Genomic DNA, 27,543 nt, shown 5'->3' on the forward strand with positions numbered 1-27,543 from the left:
AATGATCATAAGTCACTTTTTTCAGTGCCTTTGTATCTTTGAATGGTCACTAAACAAACTTGTAATTTCAATCCTACTTATAATAACAGAATCTTGAAAGTGCTCCCTCCACATCATAAGATGGTCATGTCTGAGATGCTTTCTCCAATTACATTTCTGCCCTGGACTCAGATTTCTTTTATCTGACCATTGTCTTGGTTACGGCTCTTCCTCCAGTTCCTCAGTTATTCCATCTGCTCATTACATAAGATAAATATTGAAGGATGAAAATATTTAGAAATGGGTAGTTTCAATTATTTTCACACTGACAATTACCTTTATTCTGATCATCATGATAAAGAAAAAAATTACAAAGAAGCAAATTAAATTACATCTGTTTTCATTGTAAACATGCCTTGAGAAAAGAGCCATTGAAAATATATAGAATAAAGCTGCATTTGTGGGAGCAGGATGGTTGAAAATCTGCCCTGGCATTATGCATTAGTGATACTATGAATTAATTGATTATATGCCATCAAATCTATGCTGACTCTGAATAGCTAGATCTTCTCCACTTGGCCTTTCATGTTTTCCAGCGATTTACTCATCACTGCTACAATTGCATCCATCTAGCTTGCTATGAGTCATTCTCTTCTTCTTTTTTCTTCCACCTTTTGTACCATTATGGATTTCTTAAGGGAGCTGGATCTTCACATAATAATATATCTACAATATGCTGGTGACTGTATACTGGTATTAATATACATAATTGATTAATTAATTGGCTTATACATGGTTAATACATTCTAACATACTATTCCCTTTTGGTTATTTGATATATAATGATATCAACATATAAATCAATGTCCTTACTACATGCTGTTGCATAAAGCTTATGTTCTAAGATATAAATGCTTTATTTTAGTTTATCTCTGCACTGCAATAAATAAAATTATTTCAGTATATAATAGTATGTATAACAATATTCATGAGTTTTCTATCAGAGACTAATTGTTGTACTGTTTTTAATTAGTAGAATTAGCAATATCATTCTTCATAATATTTGCACAATGTAGCAAAGCTTTGTTCAGACCATTTCTCCTGGATATGACAATTGCAGGGTTTTTTCTCCCTATATTGCTTTTGGTGCTCTGCCTTGAAAGCATATCTTCCCAAATGCTCATCAACTGGGGCTTCCCAAATTGTCATACCTATATTTAGAAGCACCATATTATTTTATGTCTAAAGGTAAATGCCCCACAATAAAACAATATGTGCCTTCTTAATTGCTGTACATTTGTGCCTTCTTAATTGCTATACATTTCAAATTAGGCAAGGAGATCTCAAATTAACTCTTGCCAAAACAAAAGATTGGAAGCCTGGACTCAATAGGAAAAAAACACTGTATTTTTTGCAAACCCTTTTAGAAAAATACCCATTCCTTCTGTCCAGGTCTAAAATAACTTGTGGGAGTCTGTAATAGTTCAGTTTTTCCATGGTTACCTGGCAATAATCTGACAACACTGTTGCTTGGAGATATCCAATCCACATAGTTTTAATATAAATGAACCATAAATCATACAATATGATGTAGTATAATAATTTGCAATAGGATGCAATTCTTGATAGGATGCAATTCTTCACTGCATACAAGAACTATTTAATCCTTCACATGTTATGTTAAAAATTATACATGGGTGTTGTTTAATGTTTGTATGATAGGTTAATGCCCCCCCTTCACATTGTTATAATTATTTTCATAATCCCTTTGGGTATGAATACGTAATTGCCATGATTTTGCAATAGGTAAAAATATCAAAAAAGATAAATGTTTGAAAATAAAAACCCTGTACTCATTTGTATGTGTTATTTATCCTCCCCCCTAACAATTCCATCAATACATATGCATGAGAAAAATGATACACTTCTAACAGTCATCAATACAGCATACTTTCCAAAGTATGAAACAAAACATCCTCTGATGCTACATATGGCTATAAGACATAAACCAATGTTAATAGAGGTGTTTTATTTTTGTTTAATAAACTTTCTAAAGAGCAAGTGGTTAAAGTGCTGGTTCAACAGCAGAGAGGGTCATGTGCTAATCTCTTCTTAGGCAGAGAAGACATACTGTGCCGGAAAGCCCATCGCTCGCTCTCTCTCAGCCCGTAATGAGCATCAAGCCCTGCAGGTTGATAAAAGAAGCCTTTTAATTGCATCATGCAGTTTTAGCTTTGCTGTAAAAATTAGGGAAATGCAATACAAAAACAACTGGACCCTGCAACCACCCAGGTCCAGGAAAAATATTAAAAATATAACAGAACAAATAATTAAACAGTGGCACAGATTATTTGAAAACCTCAAATTACATTGTAAACATAATAAATGAAGAAATGTTACAATGTACTGTACATTCATTTTCTCTCTGTTTTAAAAAAACTTGTTCAAAACTGTTACATTTAGTGTTGAATATCTTCCTTCCCAGAAGAATATTTGGTTCCTCTTTGTCCATTTTTATAATAGCTTCCTCTTCAGTAAAATAGCCTCTGCTAGCCTCTACTTTCTTTGAAAAATTTCCCATCTCATCCAAGAAACGTCTTCAGTTTTTGGATGAGAAGTGAAACATTTTCAAAGAAAAAAAACAAAGTCCAGTTACACTGTGGGGGAAAAAAACACCTTTGGGACAACCATGACCTGGATAATTGAGAATCGCCATAGACATTTAGCTTCTGATATGTTGTTTACCTCCAGTCACATTGAGCTTTCTGCTATTGCTTCTGTTCACAATTAGGACTTTTTCTTTGAAAGTCATGTTTAACCAGTCTGGACTCCCCATGCCCACCCCTCATGTTTCTACTTGAGCGCCTCTCCAATTTAAAGCCCATACTTATTAGGCTAACATGGGTTACATGGAGAACTTTCCCCTTCACACGATGTATTTAAAAGGAAAATGATTCCTTTTAAAAATACATTATTTTTGCCCCAGTATAATTTTTTTAATATTTTTAGTTTTACCTGGAATATTGTACTGTGATTGACTAGCAGCAAGGTGGATGGACTAGCAGCTACAGTGATGATGACCAAATTAATCTATCTATCTAGTTGCTAAGTCTGTGGAGATTCTCAATGATCCAGGTCATGGTTGTTCCAAAGATGCTTTTCAAAATGCAACTGAACTTTCTTGGTTTTTTCTTGAAAACATTTTGCATCTCATTCAAGAAGCTTCAGAACTGAAGAAACTTCTTGGATGAGAAGTGAAACTTTTCAAGGAAAAAAAACCAAGAAAGTCCAGTTGCCTTTTGGAAAGCACCCTTGGGATAGTTGCTAAGAGTTAACATTGGCTTTATGGTACATAATCAATTGTATATTCCTTATATAGCAAAGGACTGGGAAGTGACCAATGTACCATTATCTTTTAAGAATCATTATCATTATCTTTAAGAAAGCTAAATACACACATACAAACACACACACCTATGTACTATCTATCTATCTATCTATCCATCCATCCATCCATCCATCCATCCATCCATCCATCCATCTGAGAAATTAACACAATAGCTTCTATTAAATTAATATTTTGGTATTCTTGGACAAAACTGATTAACATGTAGATAAGAGATGATCTAATAAAGGGAATTTCAATTTTTTCACGTTGTAGAAACTGTTAATTATAAAGATACCTAAAACCTATAGTCAATAAGCAAAGCTCTAGTAAAAATGGCTATTTCAACAAACTTTTGTTTTTGCATTTAGTCTCTCAAGAAACCGCATCAAATATTCAAGGAATCTTTGAAAAATTTTGATCTAGTAGACATTTAGTAATAATTGACAAAGATATTTCCCCAAAGATTCCTGACTAAATGTATAAAATTGGAAGAGACAAGCGGTCCTCTCCCAGTCTCATTGTTTAATAAAGAACTGAAACCAGATGTTTCACAGTGGAATCCCCCAAATAAAACAATCCCACTTTATTCTGCTTTGAGCAGCCCTCATCTTGAATACTGTACCTAATTTGAGGATTCAGAAAATTTGGAACAGTTTCAGAAAAGCCAAGCTCATGGTAAGAGGACAAGAAACTAAAATTTGTGAAGGCAGATTGAAGGAGCTAAATGTGTTGAGCCGTGAGAAAAGACAACCATGGCAGAGACATAACAAATCTTCAGATATCTGAAAGGATGACACTTAGAAGCAAGTCAGGACCTGTTTTGTCTTATTTCAGAGCCTAAGCATGGAATAATAAATTTAATTTAAGGGCAGATTCTGACTGAATGTTAGAAAAAAAAATCCGAACAATTAGAACACTTGGAAAGTAGAACCAAAGACCCAGAGAGGTGGTATGCTCCTCTTTGTTGCGTGCATTTGAATCCCTGTACTTGCTGACCTAAATGTCCACATTCAACCCTATGATTGCATGCTCTGATGCTTTCAAAAATTATTGCTTTTTAATTTATTTAGAAATTAAATTAAATTTAGAAATTATCTGAATTCAGAAATGAACAAATAGGGCGCATATTTCTGAAAATGTCAAATCATTTAAGATTTTTTTTTTAAAAAAAAGGTGAATAGCAAACAATTCCAGAGGAACGTTCTAAAGCAGGGAAATTGTCTTTGGAGATTCTCAGTCATCCAGGTCATGGTTGTCCCAAAGGTGCTTTTTTCCCGAGGCAACTGGACTTTCTTGTTTTTCTTTGAAGATGTTTTGTTTCTCATCCAAGAAGCTTCTTCAGCTCTGACTGGATGATGGGGAATGGCAGGATTTTTACTCCTTGCAGACAGCTGGTCATTTGCATTCTTTTAGCGAGTTGTTGAAGCCCCTGGAGGCTTATCTGTCTCAAAGAGGCCATCTATGTCAAAATTGAACAGCCCTCTCTCAACAGAGGGGGAGGAATACGACATCATCTATCTCCAGTCTACAACACAATCCTTTCAACAGTTCCAAGAAGGCTCCACACCCATTTCCTTTACTCAGGTGACCCTGATGACACAGATAAGCCTTCAGGGGCTTCAAGGACTTGCTAAAAGAATGCAAATGACCAGCTGTCTGGAAGGAGTATAAATCCAGCCATTTCCCACCATCTAGTCAGAGCTGAAGAAGCTTCTTGGATGAGAAGCAAAACATCTTCAAAGAAAAACAAGAAAGTCCAGTTGCCTTGGGGAAAAAGCACCTTTGGAGCAAGCAGGGAAATTGTTATTTTTATATATTTTTTGTTTATTTATTTATTAAATTTGTATGCTGCAGATCTTGCCAAGAGGTGACATAATATGCAAAAAAATAATGGGTGGAGAGAATTGTTCACATAGATACCCATGGTATTTGTGCTCCCAACTGAAAATTGAAAAGGAAAATGTATTTTTTCCTTTAAAACTCAGACTATTCCTTAAAGGTGAATTATTATTTCCAGCCTCAGACATTGCAACTCTAGGAAAAATGGTAAAAATGCTTTTCACTGCCTCAGCTTTTTTGTAAGCTTCACAAAGGCATCGGAAAGCAGAATCTTCAAGCAGAATGTTGCTTGTCCTGAACAGAAGGACTGTTATGTTCTATGTGGTCTATAAAGCTCTGTGTTCTGTGAATATGTAGTTAAGATGTACCTGCATAGGTATATGTATGAACCATAGCTCTGCTAAACTTTCCATTCTTATATAGGACATTCTCAGCTCTGCTTTTGGGAAGATGATTGCAACTTAATAGATGCTAAGAGGATCTGCTATTATTTCTCTGTGTAGCTCACAGCTAGATGGGAGTTTTGAAGCAATTTTATCCATAGCACATTTTGTCCAGCTTTTTTGTTGATACAGTATGGGTCGAAATATCAACAGACATTGGAATATTGGAGGTTTTTAAGAAGAGATTGGGCAACCATTTATGAAATGTTATAGGTTTTCCAGCTTGAGTAGGGGGTTGGACTAGAAGACTCCCAAGGTCTTTTTCAGTTCTGTTATTTTGTTATTCTGAATAGAAAAACTGGAATGCACACAAAAAATGATGAACATGAGAGAAAAGGAAAGAGATTAAAACTAATTCTCTGCTGCCATTTATTGTTGGTCATCCAGATTTTTGCAATCCAGATCTCATAGTCCTAATATAGGTGCATTTCTAAAGGCAGAAATTGCAATGTACAATAAACTCCATGAGTTTCAGGGGGATGAGAGTCAAGAGAAGGGAAATGGCTATTCCTTTGTCTCTACTTTTCTTCCTCAGTAAATTCATTTTGTCCTCTGCTGTTGTCCTCACTCTTTTTTTAAGATTTTTACTTCACCTTTTTATATATGCAACTCAAGGCAGCATGTATACCAATACTCCTTCCTCTTCCTATTTTCCCAACAACCCTGTGAGGTGAGTTGGGCTGAAAGACAGTGACTGTCCCAAAGTCACCCAGCTGGTTTTTCATGCCTAAGGCACGACTAGAACTCACCATATCCTGGTTTCTAGGCCAGTCCCTTAACCATTACACCAAACTGGTTCTCTATAATTGGATCCACCTTGGCCAAAGGTAGCAGTGGCAACAGCGTTGCAAAGTAAAGCTATTTGCTCTTTTACAGCTTACTGTTTATGTTCAATAGAAATATAAATATAATGCTTGCTTTGCATTTTTAAAAGTTGCCAGTGCCAGTTCAGGCGACTAAGGAGGTTTCATTCAAATCATTAGGAAATTTTTGCTTGTTTAATTTAGAGACATTCCTCAAGCTACATTAAGAATACAGTTCCATATCTTCATTTAAAAAGTATTAGCCATATAAAACAATACTTTTCTGGAGAGATGTTAATATATTCTTTTTTATTTAAACATTTTGGCAGGCAGGACTCAGAATGTGCCACTCCATTACAGATTTGCTGAAATCCTTGTTCGAAAAAATGGGGCACCAGGAAGATACCACTATCCAATGACGGCAGACAGTAATTCAAAATAAACGCCCAAATAAGATGCAGTTATTTGTAGAACCAATTGTCACATTTTTCGCAGGGGTCTCGGAAGATAGATTTATAAGGATGGATCTAATTAGAGCAAATCTGGGTCATGCTTTTTGCGGCCTTTCTTCCCCTTTGTAGTTCAGAGGAAAAGACTCCACTTCCCGTCATGCAGCACGGGAGGGACCGGAGCCGGAAGCGTTGGCTATTCTGCCGTCCGCCCCGCGGATGGGCGGGAGCGCCGGAGGAGCGGCGGCTGTCGGGGCGTCGCGAAGGAAGAAGCGGCTTCACCGGTGGCAATCCAGGCCGAGCGGCCCGGAGGGGGGAAGGTATCCAGGGCTGGAGCCGCTCCCAACCCCCCGTGCTGCGGGGCAAGATGCCCCGCCGGAAGCAGCGCCACCCGCAGCCCGTCAAAGGTCAGCGCCGGGTTGCCGGGCTCACCCTGGGGACGCTGCCGCATCTCCGTCCGCCTCGTTTGTGTCTGGGTGGCGGGGGCTTCAGCTGTTCGTCTCTCTCTCCCTGCCCCGAGGCTCCGGCCTGTTGGGGTTCGGGGCGATTGACTCTCGACCCCTGGTCTAACCTGACCGCGGTGCTCGGGAAGGGGAGAAGTCCCACCTCTTTTGATCCTTCCTCGTTCGATGGGTTGGCTCTGGCCAGAATTAGGGCAATTAATTCGCCCGCCCCCCTCTCGAAAGAATGGCAGGGCGACGCCAGCCGTTTCTGCGGAGCATTAGCGGGGAACCCAGATTCTAATACGACCGCATTCTGCTCTGTCTATTGTAGTGGAGGTTCCTGGTGCTCCAGCCGAGCCGTCAAGAGAGGAGAGCCCGGCGCCGCAAGCCAGCTTCCTCTTAAAGCAGGAGCTGTCCCTGTCCCTGGAGGACGAAGAGGACAGCAGTGCTCCGATTCTGGCCTTCGAAAAGGACTCCGAAGGTGGGTTCGGGTCCTCGCTAGGCAAATCGGAATAAGGGATGTAAGATGCGGGTTTGGGTGAGGGGCGGGGAGTTGTGTCTTAGGAAAAGAAAGGGCCTCTTGGATCCTCCCACTTGAGTTGCCAGGAATTGAATTTAGTCAGTGGGTCCTAGTATGCAAAGCCAGCACAAGTCTCTCCACCATCTTCTTCCTTTTCAGTACTGTTTGGGCGTCATATTTCTGAGTGGGAAAGCTGGGTGTGTTAACTACCAGGCAGAGCATCCCCAGGAGAGGGTCCTGTAGCTAATAGAAAGGCCTGTAAATGATGGCAAGAATTTTAGTTAGGAGGAAAAGGGTCCTGGAGTTTAGCCTCCCCTACACATGGTAACCCCCTATTGTACCAGCAGGCGAGGGAGAGGACAAAGTGAGGATTCCCACAGCTGCCCACCTGATGTCCCCTCCTTGTGTGCTGCAGACTCCCTCGGGGGGACACCTGGACTGCCAGCTTACACACTGAGTGACGAGGATCTCCCGTCTCTGTGCCAGGCCCAGGACGAAGATGGAGAGAATGAAGGGCCGGGCCGGGCTTGCCAGCATTGTGGCCTGCCTAGTCCTGGTTCTACTCCCTGCTGCCCCTCTGAGGTAGGGGATGAGGAAGGCTCCCCTAAGGGGCGTATAGTCTTTTCCTGCCAACTCTGCCCCTTTGCCTCACACTACTCCAGCCACCTCAAGCGGCACATGAAGACTCACAATGGCGAGAAACCTTACCGCTGTCCGCATTGCCCGTATGCCTCAGCTCAGCTGGTTAACCTGACACGCCATTTGCGAACCCACACTGGTGAGAAGCCCTACCACTGCCCCACCTGCCCCTTCGCTTGCAGCAGCCTTGGCAACCTCAAGAGACACCAGCGGGTCCATGGCCAGGAACGTCCAGTGCGCTGTAGCTCCTGCAGCTGCCACTGTGTCCAGGGGAATTCCCTCCAGCACCACAGCGCGGGGATCCAGGGGGAATCGGAGGCAGAAATGGAGGGACCACCCATTGCAGATCAGGAGACAGGTACATGATGGAAATGGCAAGGTAGAATTCATAGCCTTGCAAAGGGAGGGAATATACATAAACTTTCAGTGGGAGGAAGAGGGAGAAACTTTACAAATCTTGATAATACCAATAGTTCTCAGCAACTTTTGGAGTTAAGGATTTGAAGCCTGATAGAAAGACTCTTTGTGTCTGCCACATTGATATGCATTTATTAGCCTGAACCAGAGCATGGAATTTATGTGCCAAGGACCCTTACTTTCTAGGGGATTGGTTGCCTCTCCTCTAATTTCAATTGTAACAGCAGTATTCTACAGTGGGCTTGTAGTACATCAAGAGTTTAGAGGATTATGCAAATTGGTCTGCACTAAGTATGATAGTGAAGGAAGCAAGTTACAGATGGTTCCAATAATATCTGTTTAGAATATTTCTGTTTATTGCTATTTTTCTTCCACAGAGCCACCACCATTGCTGCCTAGCTCCCCATTTCTGCAGGCGGAAGACTCTAATACGGTTCTTCCTGAGCTGCTCTTCCCGTTCACGTGCAGGGCATGTGGATTGGTGCTACAAGCTGACGAAGGTTTGGGTGAGCCAGTATGTGGGCGTTGCAGCCTGGCAGTGCTGGGGGCTGAACCAGCCTCACCAAAAGGCTTCTCCTGCCAGCTATGCCCTTTTATTACCACCTATCCTAACCACCTGGCCCGCCATATGAAGACACACAGCGGAGAAAAGCCCTTTGCCTGTGCTCTCTGTCCATATGCCTCAGCCCATCTGGACAACCTCAAGCGGCACCAGCGGGTGCACACTGGTGAGAAGCCCTACAAGTGCCCCCTATGCCCATATGCCTGTGGCAATCTTGCCAACCTCAAGCGCCATGGACGCATCCATTCGGGGGACAAGCCTTTCCGCTGCCGTCTCTGCCCGTATTCATGCAACCAGAGCATGAACCTCAAGCGCCACATGCTGCGGCATACAGGTGAAAAGCCCTTTCAGTGCCGCATCTGCCCCTACACTACTGGCCACTGGGACAATTATAAGCGTCACCAGAAGGTGCATGGGCAGGGCCTGGGAGAGGAAGGAGGGCCTGGTCCGGACAGTAGCCTGACCTAATGATGCTGAAAGACTCCTTGGGCTTCCAACTCTCATTATAGTTGCCTGCTGTCAAGCCTATGTAAAAGATTGACTGGGATGTGCAGGAGAAGGAGCTGTATGTACTTGCAGGAGCAGCAGTACCACCTTTTTAAGAAAGCATTATTTTCTTTGCTGAAAAGCACCTTAGGGCCTTGCCCTATCCAGTGCTTCTGTCCATAGGAAGAAAAAGGCATCTGCTCTGCAGACCACTCTCTGAAACTGTTACTCTGTGGGACAGCTGAAACCTGCGGAGAGGAGCTCCTTTGTCCTCTTTTGTCTTTTTTTGTGCCTCCCCTCTCTAGTCCTTTAATTGTGGTTGCTGCTTGAATCTGTGTAATTTATATGGTGTATTAATGCATTAAACTGTTTTCTTATCTGGCTTTATTTTGGCTGGCAAGAGCAGCTGGAGACTGGCAAACCTGATCACAGTGCAGATGTGCTGCTGCTGAAGTGGCCTATGTGAGCGTATTTATGGCAGGCATATGCTGTCTTTTCACCATCTTATTTCCAGCAGGAGAGGAAAACAGATAATATGGTTTCAGTAATGTGGCCTCTACTGTGTCCATAACAGTTTCCTTATCATTTTTGCTTGAGTAGAGGGAGCTCTAGTGCCAAGATGTTGGAGCAGGAAATTGGGAAATTGGATGTAGTAGAGAGAAGGGCTCACAGGATTTATTTCCAATCATGATTTATTTAATCACTGTCACAAAGATTTGTTAATGTTCAAATGTAAACAGCAGGTAGATAAACAAGATTACAAGTCTAGCGGTTATAGTTAAAAGTCTACTGTGAGCAATCGGAGTTGTGTTTGCTGTTTGTGCAAATGTCCACTCTACCCTAGTTTGGCATGTATGAAGCTGAAGCTACTAGTCAGCCCTGCAAATTGCCTCTGCAGACAGAGATTCTGGCAAAGGACATACAGCCAGCTGGGGGCTGAGGCACACCAAGACTAACCCGCAAGCAGGTCATACATTCCACAAAGATATTTGGGGCAAAGCAGGGCTTTTAAAGGTCCTCATCGCCAATGCCCTCAAAGGCATAGTTGCCATGGAAATCATTTGCCCCAATGTCATTTGAAGAGCTGGAATGGCTGATGGCCCGTAAGCTGACAGAGCCCAATTTGCTCTGGAAAAGGGAGAGAAGAGGTGCAAATTAGCAAGAGTCGTGCCATGGTAGATCATATTTTTTCATAGGGAAGGATAAGAGGAATAATTACTCACCGAGACTTTTGTAATAGGGTCCCTACTACCATCAGGGGAATCCTAGCAAAACACACAGGTATGTTAAAGGAGAAAAACCAATTGAAAGGAACAGGAAGAAGCAGAGATGACAGGATCTACTTACCAAAAGAGGAGGTGATTTCACTGCTTGCTGGCTGTCTGAACGCTGTAAGGCTCCAATGGTTCGTCTACGGAACATCTATTAAAGAGAGTATCGAGATGCTTGGAGCCACCCATCCTAACATATTGCTTTTGTACATGACCAGGAAACAAATCTGACCTAGCCATCTCTAGCAAAGGAATAAGAAGCCCGAGTCTCACCTTACGTATGCTTCCTCCAGATTTCTTCACCATCAGCTCATCCACCATGGACTGCAAACAGATGCTCAACATTATAGCCTATGAAATGAGAGAGAAATGTTCTTACTTCTCTGCAGTATTATCCCAACTGGCGGAGCCTTGATTTTGTAAACTTAGGATAGGAAAAAACAAATTTGATACTGGAGTTATGATCGGGAAGCAAATAAGAATAAAATTGAGCTTGTTTCCATTTGTGATATTCGAAGTGCATTATTTGTAAGGAGAATAGATCAGTAAAGGAATCTGCATTGAACGGGGTAGGGGATCAGATACCCATGCAGTTTACTAGATTCAAAGTTCAAAACGTAAGAATTCATCCAGGAGTATAATCCCCTCCCCCCACGTACATACATCCTACCTGTGGACTGGTGATGGTGACCCACTGCAATCGGTCCTTGCTCATCAGGTACTCAAAAGCTAGTTCCAATTTCACCTCTGACTTGCCAGAATTTGTGCCTGATGTTCCGTTGTGCACAGGGACCTAAAACAGAGCACTCTAATAATTGCTTATTAGTGAAGCAGGGGGAGGGGGATATTGAGGCTGGAAAACTCTTGGTTTGCCTGCAAGTGACGAGGCTTCTTCTCTACTCTTAAGTAAGTCCCGGACAGAAGGGTGACATAGGGCAGGGGTAGGCAAACTTGGCTCTTTTATGACTCGTGGACTTCAACTCCCAGAATTCTTGAGCCAGCCATGCTGAGGGGAAAGGGAGAGTTTCCAAGCTGAGCCATGCTGGCTCAGGAATTCTGGGAGTTGAAGTCCACGAGTCATAAAAGAGCCAAGGTTGCCTACCCGACATAGGGAAATACTCCTCCCTCAAAAGCAGAACAGGCCATCCTCAATAAAGCAGAGACAATCTGATTCATGTGTTAGCTCACCGAGGAAGTAACTCGCCAACAACGCATTCGTGTCACTTTGAAACTCCCTTCCTTGATCTGGTCATTGGGCAGCTTGACCTGGAAATTCAGTTCACTGTTGCCTGCTCCAACAATAACATGACAGCCTTTCTCAGGGAAATCCGTAATACAGGGGTCAAATTTGAGATAGCCATAATACTTGAGGGTTTGTGCCAAGCGGATGAACTATAACAAGAGAGAGAACATTCACAGAGAAGCTTGTGACCTTGGATGTATGAATTTCATTACAGCTACCTGGGAATGAAACAAGATAATGTAGACTGACTCACACTGCATAGGTAAAGGAAAATGGAAACCTACCTCTTTTTTAGAGACTTTTTCCTGTAAAGATTTAAGCTGACGGTGCTGTTCCTTATTGGCAAGGATCCAGCCCCGTTCAATATCTGCAACTGTCTGTGAGAAAAACAAGGAGGAAATGCTGCTGCTTGCCTGCCCACTTCCCATCTTCCTCCCTGCCACTCAACCTTAGTGCCTGACCTGGGCATATAGCAGGTTCAGTCCTACCCGCTGCTCCATGACATCATCATCAAAGGCAGAGTCCCAGTAGCTGGGGTGGAGGAAGAGGAAAGAGATGGCAGAGGCAAGCCATTAATGGGTCTTCACTCAACTATTATTTGGCTGGGATTGATTATATTGACTCCTACCCTTTGCACATTTCTTACCTCTTGCGCAGCAGGATCTTGTATTCAGGGTTGCGGAGGCTGGTGACTGATACATAAGGAAGCTCAAATTCCTGCAATTTCCGGATGACTGTAAAAGATGACAGTTCAGAGCCAATCATGCAGCATGCCTCAAACTCATCCCTATTCACACAAACACACAGACGGAGACACATGTCTGCCCGCCTTTCCTGGCAGGCAGACTGGTTTTTCTCTGCCATTATAGCAAGCACAGCAAGACGTTAACTCACAGGAAAATGCTCCATCCTTGGCTTCCCGCACAAGGAAGAGATGGAAGTAGCCAATCAAATCCTCCGGCAAGTCCAACTTCAAGGCCACAGCCTACAAACAATGGAAAAATAAGCCAGATGCTGAACCCTTTCCTCTTAACAGTAACTTAGGGAAAGGCTGCATTAAATATTGCCACTACAGCAGGGCTTCTTTGGTATAGGCCACTGGTCCTTAGAAGAAAGCAATCTGTCACATTGAGTCTTACTATAAGGGAGAGAAATTACTATGGGCATATACGGTAATCTCTCTTCCATTCCTTTCTCAACATGAGCCATTTTTATTTCTGGGAAAGCCTCACCTCCAGAACATCCTCTGTTTGGTCTGAGGTGAGAATTGTGACTTTCACCTTCTGCCCATTGGATAACAACACATCTAGCTGTACCTCCTCAGTTGGGATCTGCTGGGTTTCCTGGAAATACACAAGACTCCAATCAGATTTTCTCCATCTGGCATATACTTTGTACTCTGCATTTACCCATCTCCTTACCTGCTGGGCTTTGCGCAGGAAGCTATTGAAGATCTCACTACCTCCCAGCAAGGGGTCCTGCCGTACTATGGATTGACAACAGAAATATCAGCTTTTAAAAAATATCTATGGTTTTATATTTTTATTGTAAATAGGTATGTCATCCTTTGGTTGTGAGCACTTAAGAGTTTGGTACAAGATAGGTGACTATATATAAATATTTTAAATGAATAAACAGAAGGTAATATCAACTATTTTGCTTTCAGCCAAAGCTCATTCCCTGTGCATAGAAAATACCTACTTGCAAATGCATGCATACTATTTTTGCCCAATGAAACTTACCTGCTTGCATATATTTTTCTAGTTGTTCCCGCCGCTGCTCAACTTCCACTGGGGTGAGGGTGAAGATCTTTTTTGGAGGAAAAGCTGGTACCACATTAGCTCCATATTCCTTCCTTAGCTGCAGAAAGAAAAGCAGAGTTCATCTTCAGGCAACAAAATACCATTTTGCTACTTACCAGAATTTTGGTAATAAGATACATGCACCCATTTTTTTTACTAGTGTTTTTCTGCAAGTATAGATTTTTCCTTTTTTTTCAAACCAACATGTGGCTGATCTATTGGCTATGACAGGAATTGAGCAATTGGATTGTCACCCAAGCCTGATGTTGTGTGTTGAGCGAGAGAGACTGACCCAAGCTGGCTTTCTTCCTAAGGTGGGACTACAACTAACAGTCTCCTGGTTTCTAGCCTGGTTAACCATTAGACCAAACTGGCTTAGTTACATAAATTAACTGAATTAATAAAACACTACTCTAGGAGCAAGGCTTTTAGTGAAATTCTGCTAACTTTTCACAAAGGAGCAATTCTGGCAATTTCTTACATACATGCCTCCCTGCATTACCTGTTCATGCAAACTAAGCAGCTGGCTGTATCGCACCTGGCAGTGCAGAACACCATTCACATGAATGCTGTAGGCCTGTTGGGACAGAAGGAAAAGACATCATTAGGGAATATGTTTATGAGAAAGCCCTTAAGCTATCCCATTCCCAGAGATACAATGGAGAAACGGTACTGTCTTCTACGAACTGCAAAGTACTACCATTAATTCCATAGCCTCATGAAGAATCAAAGAAGGAACAGGTTTCTAAACTAAGAATTCACTAATCCCTTTCTGGTCCTTAAGAAGCAATTATATAGCATGAAGACACAAGGGGAGGCAATTGCCTAAAATAAGGAAACTTTGGAAGTGCTGAAACAAAAACAGCCTCAGGTTATCCACCATCCAGGCAGAAAAAGATTTCATCAATCTGCAGGAAGTAGAAGCTATAAATCTTAGTGAAGGAGCATCAAGGCCTGAAATGGATATGCTTTTCAATAACATTTAAAAAACTAAATTTTGTAACCAAGATGCTACTATAACTACTGTAAACTGCATGCCTGTTAAAGAGATGGATATCGGTAAGATAAGATGAGCTCATTTGTTGAGTTCTATAGCTTTGCACTTTATTCAAAGCAACCTTTCTGTATCAAACAGAAACAGAAAAGATGAATTACACCTACAATGAAGGGATATCTGTGTTTGCTCCTGGACTTACTACCCAGGAGTAGTTATAGAATCTATAATTCCTGGTTATGCAAGGAATCTTTCCCGTGCCAGAAGACTGTCAATAGCAAGTATCTCTTCTTGAAAATAGCATTTATAATTCTTTCCCTGAAACACCCAAAGCCTTCCCCCCCCCCCAAAAAAAAACCCCACTCCAAAATAATTCAAGGAGAGGCTGAGATCTGGGTCTGACCTGCCTCACAGCAGGCACCTACAACTTCCCCGGGGCCCAACCTGGCGCCTGCTGTATCTGGCTTCAAGACTCAGCGCGAAGGGAGAAGTAAGACTTAACATGGCTTGTGGAAGAGAAACGAAACCACCCATTCCCAACCGGGCGCTCTTCCCACCCCTCCGCCCACTTCGCGGGCTCCTACAATTGTTGCAGAGAAGCAACCTGGGGATGCCCGAAAGGCATCAGAGCGACTCGCCCAGGGTGTAAATCGCACTTCGGTGCCCTTTCCTGATTTTAGGGCTTAATCCCAGTGGGGGAGGGAGCCCGAGGAACTCTGCGCCCCGCCTCCATGGGCTTGACACTCGCCACGTAGGCCGCAGCGTTGCCGCCATCCCCGGCGCGGGTCTCGGTCTCGGGGATGGAGAAGTGCATGGCCGCTTCCACCTCCGTCTGCAGCTGCTGCCGTCCCGCTATCTCCGATTCGGGCCGGAATCGGACTCCGACGTACCCGCCATCTTGCGGGCGGAGAGAGGGAGGGACGCACCACTGTGGGCGGAACGGAAGGAGGAGGACCGGGGAAAACTCGCCTCTCCCTTTTTTGCGCCGCCGGTCATCCCCCGGCCCTACCCGTGGATGGTCTGACCCAGGAAAGACCAAGTGTTGGCCAGAGAGGGAATGTTGAAAGCGAAAATGTCTCAGTCTTGCCCAGGTTCATTTTTACCTCGACCGTCCGGAGCCCCCCCCCCCCAAATTTGGAATAAGGGAGCTGAACCGCCACACACACCCCCAACACCCAAAGGCAGTTCGTGGCACGTAGAAGTTAAACGATACAAGCACACCAGAAAGCAGTATTGGCCGCTAAGAATTCTCGGAGCCTGCTTTGTCCCGTGGCCGGACAGGTTATCAGGGGTCGCCAGTTGCCCTTTTCTCTCCTCAGCTAGACGTAGTACGCCAGGGGTGTCCAATCTTGGCAACTTTAAGACCTGTGGACTTCAACTCCCAGAATTCCCCAGCCAGCATGGCTGGCTGGGGAATTCTGGGAGTTGAAGTCCACAGGTCTTAAAGTTGTCAAGATTGGACACCCCTGTAGTACGCTATCCGTCCGGTGAGGTGGGTTAGCCGCGGAAAGAGCAAAGCCTCCATTAGGGACGGACTGACTGAATAGGGCTATCGGCCTGCAAAAACCAGGGAGATAAGTGCTGCCAAATAATGGTCATCCGGATTTTGGCAGCCCGCATCTGGTTTCCTATTTTTGATGCCTATTCGTGGTAATCAGGGTAGCCGCTACTGTCACCTGCGAGCTGTGTTGTTGCTGCTGCAATAAGCAATATTGCAGAGGCCGACAGGACTCTCCGTCGCATCTCCATCAGCTTGCGCCTGAGAGCTCGGGTGGTCGGTGCGAGTAGATTGCACCATGCACCAAAGACAAATCGTAGAAATGCAGCGGCTGGCTTTCTTAATACGTTGTGGGGAGCAACAAAATAGAGTTCGCTTGGTATTGCACAATTGCCGAACACAGCCATTGTGATTTATTTATTGGCGTGGTGTGTGGGGCGCAACCACATGCCTGCCCATCAGCTATTATCCTCCACGTCCGCAGCAGCAAAGTTGCCCGCGCAAACCCTTCGGTTCGCGGACTCTACGGGTCGAGCTGCCACTTGCGCCACACTCCCGAACCGGTTTTTTTTTTCCCCAGTACAGCCCGCCGGACAAAGGAGGGGGTGGCTCTTCGGTCCCCTGCCCAATCAACTTCTCCCCGTCCTCCGTGAGGTCACAGCGAAGCCACCTGGGTGCCCGGGACCGCGGAGAGGCGGCGAGATGTTCCCTGACGAGCCCGCTCTGAGCAGCAGGGGGCGCTGTTGCTGACATTGCCGGCTGAGGTCAGGGCGGAGCCAGCGGAGTGGCTATGGCGGAGCCCGGGAGCTGCGAGGCCCCGGAGCGCAGCCAGGTACTTGGGAAAGGGGGCGCGTTGCGGGATCGGATGAGCATCTGGCTGGCGGCAGGTTATGGGAATACCGCAGCTCTCTCTGTCCCCCTCGTGTGACTGTCTCCTTATCTTCCATGTAGGCGCCCAGCGCGGAGGGCAAGGTGCAGCTCCGGAAAGAGAAGAAGCAGCAGAAGAAAAAGCGCCGCGATGCCGAGAAGGAGCCCAAGCTGCCCCCCGATGGGCTCGCCCATGCTGGTCCCACGCCTGCTGGGCAGTTGCCTCCGCCAGGTTCCAGAGGGGCGAAGAAGGAGGTTGGGGGGGTCGCTCTTTTTTTCGCAGTCTGAGCTGCGGAGGGAGACGATTCGTCGGAGCTCCCTGGCGGAATGGACGGCGCGGGCCTCCGCTTATCTCGTCATCTTCTCCTTCCTTCTCCTTTGGGTTTAGGGCCAGAACAAACCACGCCGGGTCCTCCTGACAAAGCCTGTGGTGGCGAGCGGGCGGGCCTGGGCAAAAGTAAGGCTGAGTTGCGAGCTGAGCGCCGGGCCAAGCAGGAGGCCGATCGGGCGGTGAAGCAAGCTCGGAAGGGTGATCCGAGTCAGACAGCCGTGCCTACCAAGCCTCGGGTAGGACCCAATGAAATCCAGCCAGGTAAGGCTCTGTCAGGAAGGAAAAGGTGCTGGTGACCCAGCTAGAAAGCTTCATCTTCTGAGCTTTGCTCCCTTCTCTCCCCAGCAGTCAAGAGGCTCCCAGAACATGTGCAGGTGGATGATCCAGCTGCCCAAAAAAAGCTAGCCAAAAAGTTGGAGCGTCAGCAGGTAGGACTCCAGACCCCATGAAGAATAGTGGCTGGAAGAGGTGGAGGTAAATAAGCTATACAAGTAGTCCTCAACTTAGGACAATGACAGTTCAAAGTTATGACAGGCTTCTCCCTAAGGTACTTTACTGCCAGTTTGAAGTTACAATGGCCCCATCCTCCTGCAGTCATGTGATCACACTTTGGGAGCTTGGCAACCAGCTCTTACAATCACTTGCTGCATCTCATAGTCACCTGATTGCAACATTTTTGCTGGTTTTTGACATTTATTTCCAATTTCCTTCAAAAAACACCAATTCAGTAAAATTGATTTACTTGTTCACCTAATTACTGCCTCCCAAAAATCTGGTCTGGTCACATGATGCATCAATTTACAATCACAATGACTTACGACTGTAATTCTGGGATCAGTTACAATCTTAAATTGAGGATTACCTGTAGAGTCATAGATCTGCTTCACTCAGCACTGTAGATTCAATCAGCTTGTGGTTTAGTGTGTTTGTTGTGTGAAATATTCACTCAGGGTATGTTATTGTATATTATGTTATATAATAATAAATAATATGTATTATATATTATGTTTTTATATGCTATTATTAGTTTGGGCACCACACATGTGCAGGTAGCAATTGTGTTTCTTTAGTCTGCTTCAAGACTGAGAATCGAAGTGCTGTTGAGATCATTATGCTCAACTGCCTTTTTAGTGTTGAGAACTAAGTTAAAGGAGCCAAACAAATCCTATCTAACATTCTCAAAGAAAAGCCAACTTGAGTATCTCCCTCTGGTTCATCCCTGGGTTGTTTATCTATTTTTTAAGATTTAACACTAAAACATTTTGTGCTTGATTGGAAGAGGCAATTCTGAAAAAATATGAAGTCTCTGGGACTTGGGAGACATAAATTCAATAAATGAGGACAATGAAGATGTCAAAAAATACCTTTACAGGCATATTTCTTGATTAATTTAGTTCAATTAAATCATTTATGAGGGCAATTCAGAAATAAACCTCCGTTTGGTTATCAATGACAGACACTCGCAGATACAGAACTTTTATTATACACATTAGAAAACTACAACTTTACATTTCTTTTGGACATAATCGCCATTCAAATTGAGGCATTTGTCATAACGTCTTACAAGGTTTGAAATTCCTTAGTAGTAGTCGCTCAGCACCAAATCTGGGCTATAGGGAGGGGGATGAACAAAAACATCCCAACGGAACTGCTTCAGAAGTCTTGGGTACGTCTAGCAATGTACGGGCGAGCATTATCGTGAACCAACATCACACCAGAAGTCAGCATGCCTCGACACTTGTTATGGATGGCTCGTCTTGAGTTTTCGTAATGTTTCACAGTAGACTTCTGAATTGATAGTCAAACCACGTTCCATGAACTTCACTAGCAGTACTCCTTTGGCTTCTTCACATTTGGCGGGATTTTCTATGGCACCACTTCCTGTGTGGTGTTGGTTCACGATAATGCTCGCCCGCACACTGCTAGATGCACCAAGAAATTTTGAAGCAGTTCTGTTGGGATGTTTTTGATCACCTCCCCATAGCCCAGGTTTGGCGCTGAGCGACTACTACTAAGGAATTTCAAACCTTGTAAGACGTTATGACAAGTGCCTCAATCTGAATGGCGATTATGTCAAAAAGTAATGTAACGTTGTAGTTTTCTTATAATATGTATAATAAATGTTCTGTATCTGCGAGTGTCTGTCATTGATAACCAAACGGAGGTTTATTTCCGAATTGATGTGATATGTGATCACCCGTTCAACCAAATGTGACTTTTTGCTTGGCTTCTTAGAGAAATAGTAGCCAACTTTGATTTATCTGCCTCAATAGGACAGAGATGGGCCTTTTTTCCCAGAGAGATGCCTGAATTGTCTTGTTATTTTTATATTAACATACACTGTAACCCTCCCCTTTTGTACACTTTGTATGGTCTGTAGAGATATGAAAATGTTTATGTTTTTCTCCAGCTCACCTATTTAAGAAGTAGCTAAGAAACTATAAAGCAGGGTTTGCCTGGTCAAGAATTGCTGAAGTCCAAACCTATTGAGGCAGCCTCTCACTTTTCCCTGATCTTGCTTTTTCCAAGATTTTAGCTTCTTTCTGAAATTCCTGATCTTTGTTTAACCATTATGGCTTTTAAGAAATGGTATATTGGGTCCAGCAATTTGGGTTCCTGTAAAAATGCTCCATTTTGTTAACTGGTCTTGATTAAAGAGACATAATAACTCAAAAAGCACTGCACAAATTAAAGTACTTATGGGGCAGGGAAATTGTGTGAAAAATTCCTATTAAGAGGCAGCTCACCACAGGTGGTGACGATATATGGGTGACTGATCACCTTCCATGCTTAGACTGGTTTTTCCCCCCATGTCTGCAGGTCCCTATGAGGCCAGATTATGGTGCCAAAGTTAGTCTGTTCTCCCACTTGCATCAGTATAGTCGCAAAGAGTTACTCACACAACAGATGAGGTGAGTGCCTGTGAACCAAGAAAAAAGCACTGAACTCAAAGGGGCCTTATAGCACTTTTAAATGTTCATAAATGATGTTGGGAGGACATTTTCTAGACCGTTCCTAGAGAAAAGAAGGAAGAATAAAGGTCACAAAACCAAGAACCATGTTCTCTGCTCAATGAAATTGGCCTGGTTAGATCAGAGCTCTATTCCTGCTGCCCTGCCTTGGGAAGTTTCTATGCTTAGGTTCCATCCTAGTACAAGGTTTCAAGGCAAAGTGCTTTGGTTAAAGTTTACCTTCCTCTTTTCTCCCTCTGAAAGTGCTCCTCAGCTATTTCAGGATCTATATTCATTATTCTTTATAATTTTATTCACATCACCTCTCTTTTATGGTATTTCAAAAAGACAGGAGAAAAAGATGAGTAAGAATAATATTTTCTTTCTTGAAAATAACATGTAGTTGGGCTTTGATATGATAGACACTGTGCAAAAAGTGCCAGTTTTATTGGGGAGTGTTGAGATGACATGTAATAATCCACAATTTGTTCACCTGCAGCATCCCGGTCTCCACCATCCACCCCGCAGTGGTGCGTCTTGGCCTCCAATACTCTCAGGGCATCATTAATGGCTCCAATGCTCGGTGTATTGCACTCTTAAAAGTTTTCAAACAGGTATTGCTGAAGAAGGGAGTTAGAAGTATTGTTTAGACCAGTCTGGATCTCTTCTCATTGGAAGAACTGGTACCAAAACAGGAAATAGTTATGATAAACATGTATGAAGCATCTTTCCCTTCCTTGGTTTACCTAATGTAATGGACTGTAAGATAGTCTATCTTGAGTCAAGATCCATTCCTCTTGACTGTATGGTCACATGATGGCACTGACACCCCTATGTTGTCTTCTTGACAACAGTATCAAACAGTAGTGTGTCAGCCACCTTCTGAGATTTTTTTTTAAATGTTTATTTATTTGATTTCCACTGTTGCCCATCTCAGCAAACGACTTTGGGTGGCTAACAATTCAAAACATGTATTACAATTAGCCTGCCACTCACACAAATGGAGCACGCGCACACATGCTCCCCCACTGCTGGCACAAGTGGGGATGCGCGTACTTGTCTGCCATGTCCGCAACGGCCCAGTTCCAAACAACTCAAGGCCCAGTAGTGGATTGAGGATCCCTGGTCTAAAATTCCTGACTAGGTAAATACATTCTCAGAAGAAAATGAATATACCATCCATTCTACAAATGGAATAGTCATAGCTGATTTAAAAGAATTTAATAAATTCCTGGAGAAGGAAGAGATCAGTGGCTATATGCAGCTTTTCAGCTCTAACAGAACCTGTTTTGCTGGGGAGCGCAAATAATACTGTAGACAATAGCAGTTGTCTCCATTGGTTTCAGATGGGCTCACAGTAGCCTCTGATTAACTAACATGGGAAACAAGTTGCCAGACTTGGGTAAACTCACCTTGACTTGATCTGCTGTAGGACTTCTGTTCACGTTGGGTTTTTAGCTTTGCAGGTTTGCAGCTTCCCTTTTATCCTGTCCTTTAGGTGATTAGAGACTACACCACTCCAGCCAACGAGGAACTTTCACGGGATCTTGTAAACAAGCTGAAACCTTACATCAGGTGATTGGGAACAAGGGATTTCCCCTTTTGGACATCTGGAGGTGGAAAGGTGCTTCTGATGCTGAGCTGAGTGTGCCTTTCCTCTGCAGCTTCCTGACTCAGTGCAGGCCCCTCTCTGCTAGCATGGGCAATGCCATCAAATTTCTTAAGAAGGAGATCTCCTCACTGCCAGGGACCATACGAGAAGAGAAGGTGAGTTCAAACTTACAAACTCTGATGCTGGTTGAAATTCTGAATGTAGCATGGAATTCATGGTGTGCAGGGTGATGGCTTTTTTTTCTTCCACTTTGCTCCCTTTCCTGGGAGTGTCATTATCAGTTCAGGTTGGCATAGATCGTTAGCCCTTCATCTTGCCAATGTTTTGGTCTTTTCAATTATTGCCCCAAAATTTATTGTTCAGGCTTATTTTTTTCATTTTCCAAAGAAATGTTGTCATGCTCAATATCACAGGGTGGGAAACCAGAGCTTTTTTTCTTATTCTCCAAGGGATAAGCACGAGATCTAGCTTAGATATTGTGGGAGAGGTTCATTTATTTACTGACAATTTCAAAACAATAAAATAACATGCCTATCTCAAGCAGTTATAGGAAGTTTATCCATTATATCAAATACAAGAAATGCATCCAGCGGAGCACAGTAAGCAGGGAGGGGACTGACCACACATCACCAACTGTCTCTTGGGAATAGGCCAAGGAGCAACTTCAGGAGACAATTGACAAATATGAGCGGGAGAAGATTTTTCTGGCAGCTGAAGCCATTTCCAAATTTGCCTTTGAGAAGATCAACGATGGTGACGTCATCCTTGTCTATGGATGGTATGGAGTTGTGCTTGGGGCGGGGGAAGAAAAACAACATTGTTCTTATCTGAATGATGCTTTTCAGAATCTAAGTTGCTGTCCTGGACGTGAAATGATGATGGGAATGAAAAAAGAAAGCTGTCTGGCAGGCTCTGCAAAACAAAGCAATAGTACTGTTGGGCAAAGAGTGGGTGATTGTAGCCATGGTAGCAATGCCAGAAGATGATAGGTTGCCTCCCGGGAAGTTTGTCTGGAATTTGTAACCTTAGCTAGATCACAGCAATCGGCGCAGTTCAGAACACTTTATCTGTGAAGCATAAAATGACTTTGGTGGAGATATGCAGGAATTGTTACCTAGGCAAAAAAAGCTAAAGCATTTTTTAAGTACAGAATGAGATACCATTGAGAAGTGGTTCAGGTAGATATCTGCCTAACTCACTGAACTATAAAAAGGTGGGGGGGGGAGGTACAGCACAATCAGATTTGGAAAATTGTGTTGTTATAGCTCAGTGATGGCGAACCTTTTAGAGACCGAGTGCCCAAACTGCAACCCAAAACCCACTTATTTATTGCCGGGTGCCAGGTGGGCATGGCCCACTAGGTGGGCGTGGCTGTGGTGGTCATGGCAGACTGGGTGGGTGTGGCCAAGGTGGGCATGGTCACCTCGATGTTGCTCGTGGGGAGGGACACCTGTGGGGGCTGGGCAGGGTTAGGGGAGATCCGGGGGGTCTCTGGCAGATGGGGCAGTGGGCAGGAGGCTCGTCCTGCGGGGTGAGGCAGGGCAGGGGTGCCATTGTCGCAGGGCAAGGTGAGGCAGGGGTTGGGGCGGCGGCTGCCTGACACCAGAGGCCAGTGAGCGCATGGGTGCTGGGATGCATCCGGCCATGTGGGACCTCAGCAAGTTAGCAGGCAGCTGGTTGAAGAGGATGGTTGCCATCTCCAGGGCATGGCGCGTGTGCCCACAGAGAGGGCTCTGAGTGCCGCCTCTGGCATGCGTGCCATAGGTTCGCCACCACTGTTATAGCTAGTCTGAACAAAAGCAGTTTTAGCCTTCCTGATCTGATCTACCTAGAGGGGCTAATATCATCTTATATTTGAGTTAAAGTAAGGGAAGAAGAGACAGAGATTTACAAGTCTGAGAGCTAAGGCATCCTGGGTTTCCAAAAGTTGGTCAAGTGAAATGTTGCCTGGGTAAGTTTCTCATCTGTTTATCTCTGCTCGTGTTTGCTTGGTAGCTCATCCTTGGTGAGCCGCATTCTCTGTGAGGCTCATGCCAATCATCGTGCCTTCCGAGTGGTGGTAGTGGACAGTCAGCCACGGTTAGAAGGCCGGGAGACACTATGCCGCCTGGTGAAACAGGGAGTCCGCTGCAGCTACGTGCTGATCAATGCCATCTCCTACGTGTTACCTGAGGTAGGAGCTTGGAAATGTGATATGGGTAGAGAAGTGTTGGTAGAAGAACTGAAAGGTGAATTCTGTGGGGTAGAGGCAGAATCTGGAGACTGAACAGAGAGTGTATCAGACCAGTAGGTTCTGATTATTATTTATTAAATTTATATGCTGCCCCATTCATCCAGTTTCCAGGTTGGTAACATGGGGAAGCCAGGGATTCCCTGGGAGTTCTTAATTATTGGATTTGAAATGGGATAGTGTTAAGAATTATGGGGATCTTTTTAGTAAATAAAGGCTACAGATAGTTATAAAATAAGTAAAATAGCTCTCTCTCTTTCTCTCTCCCTCCCTCCCCCCCCCTCTCTCTGCAGGTTTCCAAAGTGCTGTTAGGAGCTCATGCATTATTAGCCAATGGGTCAGTGATGTCACGTATGGGCACCTCACAAATCGCACTGCTTTCCAAGGCCTATAATGTGTCTGTACTAGTCTGCTGTGAGACCTACAAGTTCTGTGATCGGGTTCAGACCGACTCCTTTGTCTCCAATGAACTTGGTATGTCTGGTGGCAAGCCTCAGATATCTTTTTGGATGACAGACCAATAGTATGCAATAATATGCAATACTGTGCATATTATCGCACAATATTGCAAATGCCAAAAATAAAAAAATGGCATTTTTAATTTTAAAATATTGAGTTCTCTGGAGAAGGCAGATTTAACTATTTTGTGGAATGTTAGTCATTTTTCGTATAGATTCCTGGAGGTAGTGGGTAGTCTTTTGTTGATCTCAGCATTTGGACTAATATAAGTGAGAGCACCAAAAATCGTCCCTTTAATGGGAAAAGCTTGCATAGAAAAGTCAGGCTACCATTTTCTGTTTTGTTTCATGTCACTTTCATTCCTCAAGACCACTGAGAATTGAAGCACATGCTTATCTCAGATCAATGTTATGAGTTAGATTAGCTTAGGGGAGTGACTAGCCCATGATTTACAAAAGCACAAACACTGAAGCAAAGTAAGCATCAGAATGTGCAAAAGGAAAGGACAGGAAACAATAGCCTCAGAACTTGTCCAACATGAGGGAGAAATCTTGGCCCATGCTGCTTTGAGAAAGAACCAGTGCTTTTCTAACTGGCCCCTGTTCCTATGTTTGCAGATGATCCAGATGACCTGATTGGGTCAAAAGGAAAGAGGAGTCCATTATCCAACTGGCAGGAAAGCAAATCGTTGCGCCTTCTCAATTTAGTCTATGATGTGACCCCCCTAGAGTTGGTGGATCTGGTCATTACAGAGTTGGGGATGATCCCTTGCACCTCTGTTCCTGTTGTTCTGCGTGTCAAGAATGTAGAGCAGTAATGTTGGGAGTGAATAAATCTGCGTGTCTCTACTCCATGCCTCTGTTTATATATCCCATTGTGTGAGCACCTGAGTGAAACAGGATTCCCAACTCTGGGAGAATCAACTGAATCCTTGTCCAGGACTTAAGTAATTTATGTTCAGCTGTTCTCTGATTTTTGGGGGGCATCTTTTGCTATCAATTTGTTGCTGTCAGAAATGGAGTTATATTTATTATAGAATTTATCAATGCCTTTCCGTTTATTCAAACACTCAGTTTAGAGCTAGGGCTTCACTCTGAAATTTAGTCATTATCATGAGTGTATTTGAACATGTAGATACAGTATCTCTCTTTATCCTTGACTGTGTTCTATGTTCAAGTAGACCTGAGACCCAGAATCTTTTTTTTTTTTTTAGCAACTAGGGCCTTGTGAAATACCTCGTTTTCTATACATTTCTTGCCAAATGTATAGATCTGTCCAAACTTCCCTTGCACTGATTTGTGTTTTCTTACATGAGGCAGTTCTGAAATATCAATGTAGATGTCGGGGTTCCTACATGGTACTAAACAAAAATATTACTTGCTTGGTTTCAGCTTAAAACAATGTGTGAATGTAACTAGTAACATTTGCTAAGCGTGAATTTATACTTTAACATCTATGAGCAAGCCAACTTAATTAGTAAACCAAATTTAAAATCAATTATGGCTTAATGCAGTGTGCAAACCAATGTGAGGACAGTTGGAAAACTGATCTCATAGCAACAGTAACCTGCTGCATAATATACCTCTGATTCTCCCCCTCTTAGGTAAACTACTAGTCCCTATCATATATAGAATATTACTCTAGCTCCCCTCAGTGTCTCATTCTAATTACCCTACAGCAGGCATGTCAAACTGCCGGCCTGCAGGCCAGATGCATCACGCCAAAACCGCACTCACCCCATTGCTGGCAATGGGGAAAACGTCGCGATATGTCGCGCGACGTCACATGATGTCGTGAGTTTGACATGCCTGCCTTAGAAATATCTCTCATGAAGTGAATCATTATATTTAAAAGATTTCTTAGACTTTAAAGTTTCCAGAATTCCCAAAACATTGCTGTTGGTATTTGAAGGGTGAAAGCAGCTTTGGAGCAAGGTATTAAGGAATTTTATTTATTTATTTCTATTTCTTGCCTCCATTGCTCTCACTAATGTGGGGGAAATGACCTACTGCTTCAGGTGGAGCAATAATTGTGCAGAAAGAATTTGGTCGCTCATGTAAATGCCTAACATTGATGAATAAAGGAATCCAGTAGCAGGCCTAACATGGTCTAGCATTCTGACTTCTAAATATTATTTATTGCACAGCTTGTACCTACCATATTCAATACTCTCTAGGTATACCATTAAAAATCAAAAGCTGCATACAACCGAATGAAATAGTTTAAAAGCTGAAGCTAATTGTAAAAATTGCATTCAACAAAAGTACATCCTTTGTGTTTTCCAAAAGGCTTAAGGGTATACTGGGAGAGGGGGAGA

The 27,543-nt window shown here is 43.6% G+C and overlaps 3 protein-coding genes across 3 annotated transcripts; 2 read left to right on the plus strand and 1 right to left on the minus strand.

Moving 5' to 3' along the window:
- Positions 1-8,527: 8,527 nt before the first annotated feature.
- ZNF513 (zinc finger protein 513) lies at positions 8,528-10,480 on the plus strand. The gene is made up of 2 exons (XM_029283930.1): positions 8,528-8,861; positions 9,298-10,480. Exons 1-2 carry the CDS (start codon positions 8,543-8,545, stop codon positions 9,948-9,950), a joined length of 972 nt encoding a protein of 323 aa, XP_029139763.1. The 5' UTR covers positions 8,528-8,542; the 3' UTR covers positions 9,951-10,480.
- Positions 10,481-10,628: 148 nt separating this feature from the next.
- Positions 10,629-16,194, minus strand: SNX17 (sorting nexin 17). Its single transcript, XM_015814811.1, has 15 exons — positions 16,027-16,194; positions 14,787-14,861; positions 14,225-14,342; positions 13,904-13,968; positions 13,715-13,825; positions 13,377-13,467; positions 13,129-13,216; positions 12,944-13,013; positions 12,767-12,859; positions 12,428-12,631; positions 11,910-12,032; positions 11,513-11,590; positions 11,316-11,390; positions 11,192-11,233; positions 10,629-11,096 (listed from the first exon to the last, which is right to left on the minus strand). The coding sequence occupies exons 1-15, from the start codon at positions 16,090-16,092 to the stop codon at positions 10,977-10,979; spliced, it is 1,419 nt and encodes a 472-aa protein (XP_015670297.1). The 5' UTR covers positions 16,093-16,194; the 3' UTR covers positions 10,629-10,976.
- A 1,372-nt stretch (positions 16,195-17,566) lies between these two features.
- EIF2B4 (eukaryotic translation initiation factor 2B subunit delta) lies at positions 17,567-26,074 on the plus strand. The gene is made up of 12 exons (XM_015814812.1): positions 17,567-17,608; positions 17,728-17,875; positions 18,032-18,235; positions 18,320-18,402; positions 20,795-20,886; positions 21,425-21,539; positions 22,424-22,500; positions 22,590-22,692; positions 23,188-23,315; positions 24,533-24,710; positions 25,061-25,241; positions 25,844-26,074. The coding sequence occupies exons 1-12, from the start codon at positions 17,567-17,569 to the stop codon at positions 26,041-26,043; spliced, it is 1,551 nt and encodes a 516-aa protein (XP_015670298.1). The 3' UTR covers positions 26,044-26,074.
- The last annotated feature ends 1,469 nt before the right edge of the window (positions 26,075-27,543 follow it).

This window comes from Protobothrops mucrosquamatus, unplaced genomic scaffold, assembly GCF_001527695.2.
Source record: "Protobothrops mucrosquamatus isolate PMUCROS unplaced genomic scaffold, P.Mucros_1.0 scaffold286, whole genome shotgun sequence".
Taxonomy (NCBI): Eukaryota; Metazoa; Chordata; class Lepidosauria; order Squamata; family Viperidae; genus Protobothrops; species Protobothrops mucrosquamatus.